The sequence below is a fragment of the Pezoporus flaviventris genome, unplaced genomic scaffold, assembly GCF_033815535.1.
Source record: "Pezoporus flaviventris isolate CSIRO_AGI_PZ_B2104156 unplaced genomic scaffold, CSIRO_AGI_Pfla_v1 ptg000002l, whole genome shotgun sequence".
Taxonomy (NCBI): Eukaryota; Metazoa; Chordata; class Aves; order Psittaciformes; family Psittacidae; genus Pezoporus; species Pezoporus flaviventris.
In genome coordinates, this window is record NW_026892550.1 from 24,387,867 (window position 1) to 24,405,748 (window position 17,882).

Here is a 17,882-nt window from a genome sequence, read left to right on the forward strand (position 1 = left end):
AAGAAGGAGAAAAATGACTGCTACTGCTGAACCCAGGACACATATTTAAGTGAAAAGCCATCAACTAAGATTAAAAAAAAAAAAAAAAAAGGCAAAAACTAACCCCCAAACTTTACTTTTAAGCAAAGCCCCCATTGCTTTTTACACAACTTTTGAGCACTGAAGAGGTTGCCTAGAGATTTTGTGGTGTCTCCATCCTTGGGAGATATTCAAAAGTCACCTGGACATAGTCTTGTGCAGCCTGCTCTAGGCGACCCTGCCTGAGCAGGGGAGTTGAACAAGATAACCTCCAGAGGTCCCTTCTGACCTCATCTAATCTTCAATTTTATACAGCTTTGGTTTGTAAAGCTGATTTTTCCCAGCATCTAAGAAGATTCAGTTTAGTGATTAATAAATCAAGAAACAACTTAACTGCAATTATCCACACAAAATCAAGTGTTTATTTACTATTTACAAGTATAAACAGATTAATGCTACAAGTACTCTGTCATGTTCTTCATTATCATGGCAGCACCTTAGATAAGGACAACATATTATGCAAGTAAGCCTTGGTTTTATCAGGCACATCATAAGTGATGCTTTCCCATAGTTCTAGACATCTTTAGTACTAAAAGCAATTGCACACTGGATTTTTCTATTTTTGGTCAAACAGATATAAGATTCTATTATTTTTATCAAAAGATTAGTTGCTTATTTGGGCACAAGTCATAACAGCCTTCTCACTTCAGTATTTTACAGTATCAACAACTTCTGGCTTTGCAGAGGACATTTACCTCCTCCCCCCCAAAGTCAGTCGGGGAACCATCGCCATCAGATACTGTGAACAAGCTGAATTCCATCATTTCAGTTGCAAGACAACCTTCAAAAAGAAGAAATAAGATTAAAGTTGAATGAGACCAGAACTTAAGCAGTTTAGGAAATACAGCTTTGTGCTTTCTGTTACAGTATGACATGCACCTATATAAACATGTCTTTCCTCTGGAAAATACACCATCCCTCTCTCAGCTGTCTTTTACAATCTCACACAACACTCACTTCCAACAAGTTTCTTTAGCATTTAATGCATGCAAATCATTCCTCAGCTCCCTGTAATCAAAAAGCAGAATGGTCCAGTGAGATTCCTTCCACACAAAGTAGAACTGAGGGACCATTCCTAGAGTGAATTCTTCCTTGTGCGCACATAAAACTAAGTAAGGAGATTACAACATCCCACAGTTTCCATACAGAACTTCAAGCAGAACAAAAGTCGTGTGGAGACTGAAGTCTGTCCCAGAAGAATCTCTGTTTGCATAGTGCAAAGTTCACAACAAGCTACTGATTTCGTTTAGTTTTGGAGAAAAAAAAAATCCAGGGGAAAGAAAGCTGTTAGCTCTCATTCCACAAGACCATCACCTGTATCTACACTAATACATTTATCTCACTAGGAACTGTGTAGTCAGTCAGAGGTCTCTCATCAGCCTCATTAAAGCAACAGATAAGACATAATTTTAGTGTCTTTTGCAATTCAAAATATTAACAGTGCTATTGTAACTTAAGTTTTAACTTTATGAGCTATAAAACTATTATTTTCAGCTGTCACATACTGACAGTTTTTCCTAAATGTTCTACAGATTCCAGCTACAGCATCACAACATTACATAAAACATCTAAATAAATCCCTTAGTTGCTAAATGTCATGAAGCAACTAGAAGCTGCTAATTTCTAGAACACGCTGATACAACATTTCCATACCCCTCCTGCAATATGTCAGAGAATTCCATCTCTCAGATAATACACAATAAATATTTAAGAGATTTTCAGATTTAAAAAGAAAACAAAACAAAACAATTTTCCTTTTTAACAGAGACAGTATTAATACTAAAAGGTAACTGAACAAGGAGGGACTCCAAGATTCAGTTATCACCAGGGTGCAAGTCAGATGACACCTCCCCCAAAAATTTTTTTTCAAATTGTCACTTCTTTTAGTCTTTTCTATTAAGAAATCTGAAACACTCCAATTAAAGTTTCAAATTCTTTTTCTTCTTGGGTTACTGTAGTGGAATCTGTGTAGCTTTCCTCCCGATTTACTATGCTATGGAAATTAAAGCACACAATTTCAACCAAACAACTCTCCCATGTACATTCCCAACCACTGAAATTTTGTGATGCTGGGTGAACTCTGGAGTTCTCTCCAATCATTCAAAATCAACTCTCATCTGACATTTGTCATTTCATTTTCTTCTCCTCCTATTCTCCCAAGACTTTAAGGCGTTCTGAACAGTCTACAATGCTTATCAGGATTCTAATTACATCTTTAAAAAAAATAATAATAACCTATAATCAACTGTGGTAAATTACCCCTGAAGTCCACCCAGGATAGTCTTCCTTGTGTATGACTTTCTGTAACTCTATCATTTTGCTCATGTTGGGTTTATGTTGGGTTTCCATCAAGACAGCCAGAACAAACAATGTGGCTGGCATCTACTACAGTCCATCTTATCAAGGGAAGCCTGTTGACAAAGCCTGTTTATTCCAGCTACAGGAGGCATCACCCCATCCCTGGAAACATTCAAGGTCAGCTGGACCAGGCTCTGAGCCACCTGATTTAGTTAAAGATGTCCCTGCTCATTGCAGAGGGACTGGACTAGATGACCATTAAAGGTCCCTTCCAACTCAAACTATTCTATTATCCCATGAATTTCAGTTAAACTCAGTACATGAGAAGTCAGGAAAAAAAAGATGGTATCAGTAAAAACTACCTTATTAGCGGCTTCCAGTGAGTTTATTAGGTTCTGCAACTCCTCCTTATTCATCTCTATAGACACTGGTTTAATTTCACCATTTTCTCTCACATCCAAATCAAGATTGAGAAGTGGCATCTGAAGCATGGAGATCTTATCACTGGAAAGAGCAAGCTACGCAGATTGATGAAACAACAATAACAACATGTACAGCAGAACCATTCATTTTTCAGTCTTTCACAGCATCACATCTGCACTTTATTTTGAACGTGTACTACCAGAAGGAACAAACATCAGCATGACAAAATTAACTTGTCATAAATCATCTCTGCAGGTTTTGGTCGTGTGGTTTTGTTATGTGTCTTCACCCCACTCCCCTGCTGGGAATTTTAATTGTTTATACTAAGAACATACTGAAATACTAAACCCCCTGCTCATAGCAATACATTTGTCAAAACAATTTGTTAAAAGTACTGGTCTGCTATATTTTTGCATTCCAGGTGAAAAGAGAGGATACATTTGATCATGGCTCTTTAAAAATGAAGTATATGAATTCTGAAGTCATTGTATTCAAATAGTTCTGGTAATCAACAAGTAAGAAGAGTCTTACAGAAGTTGGGAGAAAGGGGACACCTTTGTCCATTTTTCAACTCTCCCTACAGCTGATAAAACACTTTGTCAAATATTCTATCGGACAAGCACTGATGAAAAGGATTACATACCAACAGTGCTTTCTTTTTTGTTTACTATGATACTCACTCTATAACTAAGGCTTATTACAAATATTAAAATCAAAGATTAGTTGGTAATACAATAGATATTCTACAGACCCATCTTATTTGAGATCAGAATGTGATACAGCAGAGGAGACAATGAGACAATGTCCTTGGTAGGATTCAACTATTGTAAACTAAAAAAATCCCCAGTGATTTAATGCAAAATGAATAGTTCAAACATGCACCAGAAATCTCCATTACAAAATAGAGAATTAAAAAAAAAAAAAAAAATCTTTCAGAAGACAATGCTAAGTGAAACACAAACCCTCCCAAGGGTTCACATAAGTCTAGTCTCTATTTCTGTCAGCACAAAATGCAGTTAGTACGAGAACAATCCCCTAATAACAGTTCATCTGAAACACACTACAATGCCATACTTGCTCTTGCAGAATCTTGTCTACTTGTAGGCATTGCTCCTTGATTTCCAAAGCTGTTTCCTGCACAAACTGTTTAACACTCTTGTTGAAATGGGAAAGCATTTAACAGCTCTACAAATCTGTTTCACAGCTCTCATGGACTAACTAAAAATATAAACAGTATGTCACATTGTTAAGTCTTTGATACAGCTCAATTTAAGGCAGCTGTCTTCATAAACCCAAACTGTAGGCAACACAGTCATCATTGGTTTATTATCAAAGTAAGTCTAATGATAAATAATTTCAAACTAATTAATTTTTTATTGCAGGAATCTAAAGATCTGAAAAAGTCAGGGAAGCACATCCTGAATCAGTGTTCTACTCCTGAAATTAAATATTTCTTCTTCCTTTGACTAAATATATTGTCTTTTCAGGCCTCAAAACCAAAACTTTCAGGTGTTCCTGAATAATGTTCAATTTCCTTTTAGGAAAGAGATTGGTATTACAGCTTTGAAAGAAGGGGGGCAGAATTTTACTTTTACAGTTTATACAAATTTCAGGCAAGTATTTGATGTGTTACCATGAACAGGTTTTTCTGATACCTATGAAAATTTAACCATTCTCCAGAATGAGCTGGCCTAAGGGATCTATATCAACATTTATTTTCTTGTAGAACACTTCTTTCAAACAACATCAAGGCAACACTCTCACCTTTAACTGCCAGTCAAAATCCTGCAGCTGAGCAGAAGAGATTGCATTTACTCTTTCCACTAGTGCATTCCTGATTTCTTCCTTTCTGCCTTTTAGACATTTTGTGATTGCTTCTTGATAGCTTGAATTTAATTCATTTATCTGCTGAGCAGCCTACAAAAATAAAAATTGTGAACCACAGAAATAACATGTATCACCTGTAACAGCTGTGCTCCGTAGATACCCAAGCTTCTACCCAAATAGCCGTTATACTGGACTCCATAATCTCATTTTATAATCTCCTCAGTGAGCGCTCTGTGTTTGATAGTTAAGAATTGGTATTTTCCACAGCAAGGTATAAATAAAAAGTTATTTTCTTGTCATTTATATTATGAAAGACCAAAGAATGGAGGCTTGAGTGGCCTTCTTAGATGCTACCCTAAAACCAAACCAAAACAAAAATCACACAAACAATGCTTGTTTAGCTCTGAAGGTTTCTGAAAAATCATAGTGGAGACAAAATACATTAGCTTAGCTGGAAAAAACATAATTATGTACAGACTTACCAATGGCTACAAAGTATTTTTCTTTGACCTAGCTACTATCAGGTAGCCAAAACAAGAACAACACCCAAAAGATGGGAATTAAGATTTTTGACAATGGAACAAATTTTTCCAAAGCTTTTACACACTGGAATGCCCTGAATATATTCCCTGTCCTACATGGTGCTCCATTCACAGTCTAGATGTTTTTACTATTATTTGCATAGAGTCAACACTTTAAAACACTTCAATGCAGTAGTAATGAACCAATAAAGCCAAAAAGAGTGGGAATGGGTTTTATTACTGATGAACAGTAACGACAGGTTACAGATTTTAAGGAAAACAGATTTGGTGATACTTAAGAAATCAGTATCAATTCAGTTTTTTCTTTTAAGTCTTTGCAGTGTATCTCTAAAGGCAGCTCACCTACCTATTTAACTTAGTCTGCTACTAGTCAAATGCTACATAATAAAAATACCTTAGGACTAAATAAACTACAAGACTAATCACTCCAGTATTCTGCCTCCCAAAGTCAAGCCCAATCAGTTATGAGCCCTTACCTCTTCATCAGATATGTTTTTGCCAACTGCAGTTTTGAAATACTTCCCTGTTTCTTCTAAAACCTCCATCCACTCCAACAAGCTCCAGATACTGCCATAATCTTTGTATCGAGGATACGCACGGCCACATATGCCATCAACTATTTTATGAAGAAACTGAAACAATGTGATATATAACTTAAAAGCATAATTTTATCACTGATAACCAGATACAAGACTTGATCAAGAAATTCACTTGCAACCCCTCCCTTGGCTGGGTATTGTCTCAATGCCTGAGTGCAGCCAATGCACATTCTATAGTCATAAAGAGGTTGTCCCAGAATATTAACTATCCTCCCCCACAAGGTTTGGTAATATAAATCACAACGTGATTCAGATTCACCCTGGATTTAATGGTTTTGTGTACAACTATAACGTACTGCTGAGCAGCAGTGCTGCCACATCAAAGGGCACCTCAGTCATTTCCCCCCTCAGCGCCTGTGTTCGGACGGCGGAAGCTCTGCCTGTTAAGAGCTCAAGGATATTTCTAATCAGCTAATAGCAAAGCGAGCGCAGAAACACCCGCTGGGTGCACGTCCGGCGCGTTCTGAGCCTACACTTTCGCCTTCGCTTTGCAGAGGGCACCGAGGGCGGGCAGTACGGCGGCGGCCCCGAGGCGCGCTAAAAGGCGAGGTCCCGGTCTGCGGGCCCAGCCTTCCTCTTTGGCGCCGGAGAGAGACTCCTCCGCCCCCCCGCGGCGACCACCGCCCTCCCCAGCCTCGGCGGCAGTGACCAGGATGCAGGCGCCTGCCGCCGCCGAGCCCCACCCTCTTCCCAAGTTCGCTTCACGACAGGAACCGCCCGAGTGCCCCTGCTTAACGGTCCGCAGCCGCCCCGCCGCGCGGGGAGACAGGCGGGCTGGTGACTGGTACGGCGGCCGCGGCTCCTCCTGCCTCCGAGGCGCCGGGGCCGCCTGCTGCCCGCCCAGGGTCGCAAGGACCTCACCTCGGGGGCCCGTCCCGGCGGCAGCTTCTCCAGCAGCCGCAGCATCTCCCGGCTTCCCCGCACCGCCCCACGCGGGGCACGTGACCGGGCCGCGAGCACGCGCTCCCTCTTCCCCTCCGCGGCGGCGCGCTTGCGCACGAGCAAACGTCGTCTTCCTCCGCCTACTTCCTAGGTTCGAGCCTCAGTCCCGGCGCCGAGAGGGTCGCTTGAGGGTTTAGTGAGGAAAGTGGCCGTTCTGTGCAACCTTCACTTACATGGCGAATGAAGTCGTACTCCCAAAATTTTACCATCTTTTATATTAACAATAACCTGGTTTTTATACTCTTCCTGCTTTGCAGCTTTGCCTTTCGGTCTCAACAAGGTAACTTTCCTGCTGGTGTCAGGGGAGGAAGTTCAAGGCTTACATACAGCAGGTGACACATTCTCTGACATGAAATGGAATCGAGGACATTAGGGGAAATACTGGCTACAGAGTCCATGCTGCTGGTACAGTGTCTACCGCAAACAACTCATTTTTTTCCTTTGCCAAATGGGGGGGTCAGTGCTAACCAGCCTGTGGAGGAGGCTTATGGAAAAGGTTTTAGCATTAGCAATGACCTTGCCATACCTTAACTTGAACTGAATGCAAATGTGAAGAAGGAAAGATGCCTTGACCACTTGTACAAGAAAACCTGTATGAATTCAAGTCCCAACAAGAAACTGATATACCTGTAGGCAGATCTTCTTTCACTGAAATCCATAGGCTAATTCACAGTTATGTGTATGTAAATAGAAGACTCTGACATAAGAATATGAAGGCAGCTACAAGTCTTTACTTGTGGAAATAAGATCTGAAGGAAACCCCAGTGTGGTTAAGCGAGTTTGCAACACTTGTTCTCCAAAGACGGTATGTGGCCTTGTAGGAACAGTGTGGTGTGGGGGAGTTTTGGAGAAGAAATAGGTAGGGAAGAACTGACTTCGTGGTTTGCTGACTGTAAACTTTCAGATCTGCCTGATTTCTCTCACGGTTTGCTACGGTGAGTAGATTAGATTTTTAAATAAAGGCTTTGGAAAATGTATTAAATTTTACTATGGCGAAATTACATGAAGCTACTGTTAAATTCATTAATAGCTGAAAATGCAAATAAAAATTATATTATTTGTATTATTTTCAATAATAATTCACTCTATTTCCCTAGAATTAGCTTTGTCAGATAACTGGAAACCTATGCAGTTTCTTCTCATCGTACTATGTTGCACACCGCAAAATACAGCACCAGGGGGAGCTTCTGCTCCAAACAAAAGAAACCCAAAGACAACAGGAGAAATGTAAAACAATCCAGACTTGAAAATAAATAAATTACAGGGAATAAGGAGAAAGGTAACAAGTCTTCTACTCGCTTGTTCAAAGGGATCAAACAAGTGACAAATGCGAGAGAGCAAACATGTAACACATAAAAGAGGAACACATTCTCTGACACAATCTCAGTGAACACTTTCAAAGCACCTTAATCTTTGCAGGTCTGAAGAACAAAAGACTTTCATTTTTCATAGATGTGTAGTTTAGAATAATACTTTGGATTCAGCCTACTGACATATGAAAAGCAAAACCAGACTGTGAAAGGAAACCATGTCTGAGTAAGCTAAATCCATGTTTTAGAGCCCATGTACAACTACAAAGTAGGACATACAAAGCCAGCCTTTAGCATTTCAGGGTTTGTTTGGACTTGCATTGTTTGGATCCACCATCAAGACTTAGGTCTTAAAAATACCTGCTCTTCATGCTTCTGTACCACAGAAGCAATAAGCCGCTCCACCCCTCTGAAGCTAAGCTGTGAAATAACCACAGAGACAAGGAGGGAAGCTTTGACAACAGTTAAATAGGTAGGCAAGAGACTCCAGAGCAGCAAGAAAAGAAGCAGCTTTATAAGAAAGAAAAGTGGAGCGAACGTTGTGTTATATTCTTCACATTGCTGCTGACTTAGAGAGGGTTTTGCTTGCTTTTACAGATAACCCACAAACTAAATTGCACTAATTAAACCAATTTTAAAAGGAATCCTTTTGTTATACTTGGTTTTGGAAGAATGGCAATAATTAACAACTGGGAAGTAATTTAATAATCAGAGGTTCTTAATATTCTAGCAGTATAAAGGTGTTTTACTTTGCTCTAAATATCTGCAGTTGGGGAGAGCAGCTGAGTACTAGTATAACTGTTCTCCCAAGGAACTATAAAATTGGTATGTCAATATAAATAATAGATAGCTGTGTATTTTACCAACATGGAGGGAGCAAGTAAGTGGGCTTTTTAAATGCAGATGAAACACAAGGTTGCAGTTCAGATTATGGTGAGCTAAATGCAGGTTGCCATGGAAAAGGGAGATCCCACTGGTCTTCTAACCCCTGTTGCCAGCTCTGCTTCCTCTCGCCATCCCTCACACCAGCACTAGGGTGCCTGGGCTGCAGGATGAAACTGCAACTGATACGGCTGAAAACTGTTATTTTTGCACAGATTTATTTTTTCATGGGTTAGATTTCAGCCAAGTTGGAACAGAGCACCACTTCTGACAGAAGAGACCTTTGTTGCTGAGACCGAGAGGGAGGACAAAACTACCCCTTCTGGCAACCCACACTTAGGTGAGATGAAAGGTTAAACTGGTGCTGAAACTACAGCTTGACATGAGTAGCAATCAGTGAAACACATTCATTATTAAACCAGGAATCTTGAAAGCTTTTGTAGAAGCTTACACATAAACATGTTCATAGTGATATGCTACAGCTGAAGGAGATTGAAAATAATGTATGTCTACTTAATTTTTACAATCTGAGCAGCCAGAGAAGTTCATAGTAAGGCTGGATGAACAACATGAAACTGATGTGCAGAACACACTTTATCAGCTAGATCCTGAACAAGAAATCAGTTTTTAAAATAATTTTACTTGTAAAATTTAAGCATATAAAAGCATGACAAGTTTTGGTTCTTCCCTCCCCCATTTTGTAAATATAATACTCATGTATTCACTCTATGAGACATGAAAAATACCACGTCATACACAGTGGATACAGTCTATGTCCATAGCTTTATACTTGTCTTTATCTTCTCTACCTTTTTCTAGTAAAGAGATGTAACAAGAAGGATTACCTTAAATGTTCTTGGTTTCTCACTCTGAAATTTCAAAATCATCTTGTTGCTTTCTGTAGTAGTTCTACCCTTCCAACAGACTTCACTGAAGACCTAGCAATAGTTGCGAGGCACATGCTCAGGGTTCAACATCACCTTAGAGACACACAATTTATAGACTGAACTCTGTACTGCCTTTTACAGACAAGAACATACTAAAGATCATTCAAAAGAGTTCTGCCACACTGCAAGAATTTCAGTGAGAAACTGCTATTGGCAGAGACTCTCCAAGCATATTTTGAAGCATCAGAGGGGAAAAATCTTGTTTATATTCTAAATAAAACAAGTTAATATTAAAGGGATTTTTAAATATCTCTACTGTATACATCTTGGCCTAGCTGAGATAGTGGAAGGGCCAGGAGCTGGCATCATACCTAGTAGTCTGCAGGACAGAGGCAGGGGAATAGCTTGGACTAGAAGAGTCTGTAGTTGGTTTGAGCCATATACCCACAAAAATAACAGCTCATAACTCAAGACAAACTGGTGTCAGTAACTGGGACTCTATGCTCATGAGGATCACTGGTCACTGTCTCCTGTCCACAGCTGGGCAGGCACAGACTTAGTCTGTCTTTCCTCTCCTGTCCAGAAGACACACTCCTTTGCATGAGCTTCTTCGACAGGACTGGGAGGAGCCACCATCTCCTGTCCTCCAGACTGTCTATGAATATTCTCCCAACTCTCCCACAATTCTGGTTCATTATTTTATCCCACGCTCAGGGAACATGCAGAGAGTTCATTTTCATCCAATACATTGCTACCATTTTATAATGAAAAATCTATTGTTACCATTTCTATTTCTCTACATTTCTATTCCTTTGTTCATGCTTAAGAGTTTTAGGTAAACTAAGTATCAGATACACATCAGGGCCAGAATTTACTCACCATATGCAGGTCTAACGATTGTAATGGCTGGAATGCAAAAAGGCAACAACAGAAAATTAATAATCCCTTATAGGGCAGATGCAGTAAAACCAAAACCCAAATATTTCTCCCCTTCTCTAAGCCTAACTTTAATATTTTAATATTAATAATGAATGATAAGAGTATGTTGGTGTTTGCAAAATTTTTTGGACATCATAAAGATAAAAGAAAATGCCCTCTGGGTAGATTATGGTGACTCTTAGCCTTGCTAGTAAACAACAATTAGCAGAGACTGGAATATGTTGCATAGCAAGTTGCACCACACGTCATAATAGCAGTGGGGAGAAAGTATTCCTAAAATAGTAAACACACTACCAGGTACATCTCCCATCATTCACACAAGGAATTCATAGACTTTATTTATTAGACTACTTTGAGTTGAGAGCTACTATGGTAGCTACTACAGATTTTATTTTTATCACATAGTACTTTAATGAAAACAGCTGTTGGTCAAATAGTTACTCTTGCAAAACTTTTTTTTTCTGACAGAGGTTTTTTCAAACAAGGGCATATAAAGGGAAGGTAATTTTAACAGACTAAGAGAAAACATTGTTTATTTATACAGCTATGTCCATGTTAAGAGTACCTTTGACAGTATGGCACAGCAGTGCTTTTTTACCACTGAATCTCTTCCAGGATAAATACAGCCAACTTGCTTTCAAGGCAAATGGCTTTGGGATTTACAAGTCTTTCTCAGTCTGTGTCCAGTTTGGCAGCATATCATGCTGCCCAAAAAGCCTGTAATTCTTTGGGGTCTCTAAATAACATAAGCAGCAGCTTTTCACATCTAGCTCCTACTTCTGCCCTTCTCTTTTCCATGGAAAATAGCAATCAAACAGACTTCACTGAAGATGTTCCTAGACTCCCATTAAAGAATAAATCCCATCTCTCCATGCCTGTATCCAACTAAGTAAGATGGAGTCAGTTAGTATGCTTTTGATAGGATACTAGGTTTCCTAAAATTAGATTACCTATCTTCTGAAAAAACAGCCATGGATTTTCCCATGTGGAAAACACCTGAGCGAATTGAAAGTCCAAGTGGCATCCTCATATCCATCTACTGAATTATTTTTATTTATTAAAGAAAGGGATGTAGTAGATACAAGCAACTATGTTAAAATACTGACAAATTTTGTCTGGCAAGCTGGAGTAATCTGTTCAGCAGAAATTATGAGTTAGAAAAACTGTAAAAGAAAAGTGGAAAAAAAAAAATCCTTGAGGAAAATTATAACCCAGACAATAAGTTTCTACAAGCAAAGAGGAAAAAGCAACATTTACAAAATAGCTCATTTTGTAACACTGACTCAGCCCATTTTATGAGCCAGTAGAGTGGTTTGGTTAAAAAAGATGCAGAATTAAAGTTGTTTTATGGACCAGATAAAATCAACAAGTCAACTTGTTTATATATACAGTGGAAAGGAAGACACAGAAGTACATATCGTGTGTATCAAAAGTGTTCTGATGCACAATAAAACTGTAACAGTGTAAACAAGCTAATAACAAGTTTACAGCTGTAGGTAAGATAAGGCTGAAGATTAGCCATGGGAAATTGCCACACCACAGTAAACAGAAAAAGAAGGGATAAAGCAATTTATCCAAGTGCATCAAAGCTGCCTATGTGAAATTCCACTTGGCTACTACTACTTTCCAACCATACACACATACAGAAGTAGCAGATGATGTTCCTCTTCTTTATAGTTTGTTACTTCTTATTCAATAGGCCCATGTTAGTTCAGCAGAACAGCAAACCTCGGTTGATAGAGGCTGGAATCTCGCTATAGATTACCAAGTCAGCTTCCTTAGTGTAGAAAGTTCTAATGCCAAGTAGTAAATTCCTGCTCCATTAGGAGCTGCAGTAAGATGATGATGTCTCATTTAAGATAATTTTCTGCTTTTCCTGGTAATTAGAGCCCCTTAAAAGCCCTCTTTCAGATTCTTTAATTCGAGTTGATAGTTACTTTCTGCAGAACGGTCACTGAATGAAAATCCCTTCAACAGAAGGTTCCATCATCTGAGTGACTATCATGATGGAAGTTCCTAATACACATGATGGCTAAAACTCAGTGAGTGGTGTATCAGTAAATGCTACATCAATAATAATTATGGCTACTGACTGCTACTAATTGCCCTCAAGAGTAGAGATATAAAACAAGCTTCCTGATTCCTGGCATTCTGCAATTGGATAAACATAATGGTATAAACCACAGGCAAAACATGAGGACTGCATGAGTGAATACTACAGTTACTCCCTTAAAATTTGTCTACATAAACTATGTCATGGCAACTTATCCAGCATTAACTGAATGGATTTGTTAAACTACACTGCACCTTTACTTTTATTCAGAATTTAGTTAGCCTTCATTTGGTTTGATATAAGTCATTCTTATCTGGTTTACTTTAGCAAAACAAAGGTGGATGGATAAACACCAGGAACAAAAAAGACCTCTTTAAACTGTTAAAAAAGTGGTCACTGCTAGTATAAGAGCAAATGGTATGAGATTGGGTTTAGAAGCTAATTTTTAACCCTCATAGCAACCATACTCTGGAACAGTTTTCTAATACAGTAATATGAGCAAAAGACCTAATTATTACTTTAAAGATAAAGCTTAATCAATTTATGAACCAGATTACATGGCATGCTTACAATAACAAGAGAATAGATTCAATAACCCAGAAGGTGCCTTTCAGGAAAGTTCCCATGATAATATTCACATACCTACTCTACTTCTCTCAAGATCTGCCAGAAGTACATAATTTACACAGAACATATCTTGCCCTGTAAAAATAGAAAAAGAAAAGTTAGCTCTTTCAAACTGAGCAGGTAGTCTCAGAATCACTAGCAAACACTTTCACATTGTGGTGTTTCTTCTCCCTTGTTTTATTTTTTTTCATTTGTAAAAGTAGTAATACCTTCTGGTCTCACAGGAAGCTGTGAAGGAATATTAATGAATATTTATAAAATGCTCAGTCAAGTGATGAACAGAATCTTCTCTATGAGGAAAGCGAAACAGATGTAGATGGTGTACAGTAAATAAAGGTTATAGCCACACACAGAGTAGAACAAATAAACAGCTGCCTCATTCACTGTGCATCCATCATCCTGTAAATTGAGTCAGACTGGAGTCCTGTCAGGAAACATATCTGAGGATCCTGTAGTAAGAGACTACCTTAGTGCAAAAGCACAACAGACAGCTTTAATTTTCACTGGCAAAATATTGGGGTTTCACATATAACATTGGTTAGGACTCTAAAAGCATCATTTAGCCAATGATCTTTTAAACAATAACACAATGTAATCTAAAATTTAAGGGTTTTGGTGAAATGTCTGCTACAGTTAAATTATCTGGGTTTACTGCAGAGCTAAGAGGAAAAAAGACAATCAAATTACTGGTTGATAATCAAGTCCCTTTCTGGCTACAAATTATGACTAATAAGCTACCACATCTTCAAAGATATTTAAAGCAGAGTGCATATCATAGTATATCACTATTTACCTGTACGCAGGTACTTCACTGACCTGATATAAATGCACCTTTACTCACTAAGCTGATTCAGGAGCATTCAGGCTGCAATAATGATAACCATCTACATCTTACAAACCCAAATCCCCTCTGGCACTGCTATTTATGTGGATTTGACACTGGAATGTCTGGGGAATCATACTCAGGTCCTTAGCATTTCATTACTTTGAGGTACTCTGGGAAGTGTTTCATGGCATGCTGTGACAAATTTCCCTCTTCCTTCAAGGTGTTTGTGGGAAAGTTTTCAGTCTGCAAGCATGTTTAGTTGACAGTTCCCATGATATAGTTCCTCTCTTTCATCTGTCCCAACCAGTGCCAATGTGAGCACAGCTGGAAGACCTGCTCATGCTTGTACTTGCAAGGTTATTGCAGCCATGAACAGATTGAGAGTTTGAAGAACACAGAAGACTAAAGAGCTCTCCAACTGTTCCCATCAATGTCTATCACATACCCATAGTTCTCCCTTTTCATGTGCTAGTTCAGGAGATAATATGAGAGACACCTGCAGGCCTCTCTGTCTAAAAAGGGGTATATACTTGTGGATAACACTCAGTGTTATTACCTCCACAGAGAAAAGCTATCAGTGGGATTTCTCTATCAAGCATTATCTCTGGTGACTATCTTCTCTGTAGTTACTCTTCCATAGGATACTCAGTAGGTGACAGTTTAATTACACTTTAGACATGCTGGATGATTTGCATGCTTGGGATCAAGTCCATTTGTACTACTGGACAGTACAAAAGAATAAAAATAGTACAAAAGAATAAAAGTGAAAACGTGTGTGTGATAGCTAAGCAAGCACCAGTAAAGCCTCTCACCCACCCAATCAGACCTACCTCTTCAAACAGCTCACATACCCTGCTTCAACACATCTAATTAAATTGCACAGTGCTGCACTAAGGCAGCTATGCTGTTTCTGGTAGCCAAGCCACCTCATTTATGGTTTGGCTGGGTATTTTTGCAGCACACTGATGTGCAGGCCTAATCAAGGCAACTGTTACTGCTACAACTGGCAAACAAGGGAAACAAAACTAGGCCTTCTGTAGCTGCAAGCTTATAGAATGGACCGACACGCATAAAAAATAGGAAATGTGTGACTCTGCATACAAATTATTTATGCCTCTGATGTGGTAACAGAACAGGTGGCTATTTTGTTAAAAGCTGCATGATCTTTTTCCTAAACACCTCTGCTAACCTGGATGTTCCAATAAATCAACATGTTAACCTATGAAATATTAAAGTAACTTTTCTGGCAGGCCTATTACCACCTTGTGTCTTGCAGCAGCTTCCTCTGCCCTACCCAGGCTTGCATCTTCTTTCCTACAGCACCTGAGCCAGCAAAGGTGGTAGATGCTGCAAAGAGAAAGAACTCTGTATCTTTTCCTGCCCAGAAGAATAAACGTACGTAATTTCAAGGCAGCTGTTACAGGCTTTTTTCATGTAGATGTATTTTTATTCCACCAATATGTTTCAAAACTCCTGCTTGGCATACAGGCACTTAAAAGAACAGACCATCAGCTGCTGTTCACTGAAACATAACCAAAGTGTTTTCAGTGTGTGGTCATGGGTGCAGGGCATGCTAAAATACAGGACAACAGAGGAAAACAACATCATACACATGGCAAGGAGAGTGCAAGCAATTACGGCAGCTCAGCACAGCCCTCCCGGTAATCTGTTAGGAGCTCATTGTTGATACTAGACAAGTGCCGGTAACTCCAGTCCACCTCAACAGGGAACAAGTAACTTTTTCTGTTTGTTTATGCTTTGTTTGGAGGCTTTATTTTTCATTCTTTTTCAACAGAAGATGGTCTTGGAGTAGGAATCCTCTCACTTTTGTGTAAAACTCCACCCTATTTAATCGTAAGGAGCAGCCTTCAAGAGTACTCCGGAAAGCAGTAAAAATGACAGCGTGAGGCTTTAAAAGAGCTATTGATGAAGTAACTCACACGATGGCAGTGATTTGTTTTAAGATAATTTGGGCAGTTTCTCAATAGACTGAGGCTTAGTTCCTAGAAAACAAGAGAGACTGTTTGCTAACCTTGATTAGCCCAGTGGCTAGAAAACTTGATGTTTAGACAGGCCAAGCTGCCTTCAGTGCCAGACTGTCCTGGCAAAATATCAAGACCATCAATTTCCCTGACAAGCTGTCAAGAGTGTCAGGTTCTGTCATAGCCGCACTCCTGCCACAGCCTCCATCTGCTGAGGCCTCAAGGAAAAGAAAACACACAAAAAGCCTTTAAACAATAACTGTCCTTTCGATAGGCAAGTGCTGCGGTCGAGAGAGACTGTAAAAGCAGCTCTGCTCATTTTTCGCGCTGAAAACTCAGTTCCTGAGCCTGGCAGGAGTAAAACTGCTGGTGCCTGGCCATCAGGGCACCCTGCCTGCCCGCAGCCAGCCGTGCTTGTCCCCGGCTCGGGGAAGGGACTTCCGTGGCAGTACCTGACCTCGCCTCCCGAACTGCCAAACAAAGGCCTGGCCCCTACAGCAGCGAGGAAAGCTTCCTCTCCTTTATCCGGAGCTGCGGGCTGCTGGAAGGGTCCTCCGCGCAGTCCGGCGCGGCGGGCCCCGCCTCAGCCATTCCCCAGGAGAGAAAGATCCTAGCGGGAGCACCGACGAGAGCGGCAAAACGCCGGCTAGCGCTAGTCTCGGTGCGTAAGACTCGGAGCGGTGCCGGGGAAGGGAGAAGGAAGGTGGAGGCGGGCCGGGGCGGTAGAGAGGCGCGGCGCAGCGCGGGGGGCCGGGCAGCACCGGCGGGGCGGGGCGGCAGCGCAAACCGGACGGGAGCGGCGGGGGTCGCGGCCATTACCCTGGGGTGTGCATAGTACCACCGGTAAGCCCGGGTCGGGGTCAGGTATGCAGGTTGCCTGCGGGGCCGGGTTCGCGGCTGGTGAGGTGGGAGGACAGCAGTACCAGGCTCCAGGGCCGTGACCTTACTGGCGGGAAACGTGGAAGCACAGGGCGTGGAGGAGCGCACTCGCGAGGAGGCTTTGGCGGAGCCACCCGCGTTGCCGTACGGCCGTGGGGACAGACGAGCCCGCAGGAAAATAGGGCTGCCTGCGGCTGATGGGAAGGTCGTCGCCGCCGGCCTTGACTCCACGGGCAGCCCGGAGCCCCCAGGACGGAGCCGAGGCGCGACGGCCGAGTTAGTGCTGCCGGGCAGGTGCCGCCCCTCGGCCTGAGGAGGGTGCGTAGCGCCTTGTCCGAGGCGCGGAAAGGCAAGGTCGTCCCCGGCGACCTGCCCGTTCTCACCTGCGGACGTGGAGGGAAGTCCTCTCTTGCTCACCGCGGGTGGCGTTTTGAAGGTATCAGGGGGCTGAGCCGGGCAAGGGTTGCGAAGGCCGAAACGCCCCCAGCAAAACCCGGCGGCGGCTTCGCGTCCGTCCCCTCGGCGGCTGAAGCTCGGTGGTACTGCGGCCGTCGTGGGCAGTGGAAGAAGGTGGTTTATGCTGTTAGGCTTTTAAATGCCCCTGCCCCTCCTTCCGCCTCCCCCGTGTATGTTAATCTCATCGACTAAGCTGCTCTGGAAGTAGATCAGAAAGAAAAGGTAAGTAAGATCTTGAGTCCGGCAACAAAAGCCTTTGTTTTAATAGTTCATTGTTTGTGGTTGGCAGTGATTGAGGGAAAGAGTGTAAGATTTTACATATTTACAGATTT

The 17,882-nt window shown here is 41.2% G+C and overlaps 2 protein-coding genes and 1 long non-coding RNA gene across 3 annotated transcripts in view; 2 read left to right on the forward strand and 1 right to left on the reverse strand.

Moving 5' to 3' along the window:
• LOC133278828 (uncharacterized) overlaps positions 1-17,882 on the forward strand; it is a 73,063-nt gene continuing 55,181 nt past the window's right edge. Inside the window, exon 1 of the long non-coding RNA XR_009746703.1 lies at positions 1-49. This is a non-coding gene — a long non-coding RNA (uncharacterized LOC133278828). The remainder of the gene's footprint in view (positions 50-17,882) is intronic.
• COMMD8 (COMM domain containing 8) lies at positions 778-6,712 on the reverse strand. The gene is made up of 5 exons (XM_061471982.1): positions 6,629-6,712; positions 5,645-5,800; positions 4,564-4,716; positions 2,739-2,894; positions 778-859 (listed from the first exon to the last, which is right to left on the reverse strand). Exons 1-5 carry the CDS (start codon positions 6,671-6,673, stop codon positions 839-841), a joined length of 531 nt encoding a protein of 176 aa, XP_061327966.1. The 5' UTR covers positions 6,674-6,712; the 3' UTR covers positions 778-838.
• Positions 16,966-17,882, forward strand: part of ATP10D (ATPase phospholipid transporting 10D (putative)) — a 53,280-nt gene continuing 52,363 nt past the window's right edge. Inside the window, exon 1 of the mRNA XM_061471950.1 lies at positions 16,966-17,058. The gene's annotated coding sequence lies outside the window, so the exon portion shown is untranslated. The remainder of the gene's footprint in view (positions 17,059-17,882) is intronic.

Excerpts from the sequence above, each read along its gene's own strand:
- COMMD8 (XM_061471982.1), bottom strand. The coding sequence starts at position 6,673 with ATGCTGCGGCTGCTGGAGAAGCTGCCGCCGGGACGGGCCCCCGAG. Across the intron at positions 2,895-4,563 it reads ATTTTGACTGGCAGTTAAAG|CTTGCTCTTTCCAGTGATAA; the intron begins GTGAGAGTGTTG and ends CAATCTGCGTAG. Across the intron at positions 860-2,738 it reads CACTGGAAGCCGCTAATAAG|GTTGTCTTGCAACTGAAATG; the intron begins GTAGTTTTTACT and ends TTCTTTTTGAAG.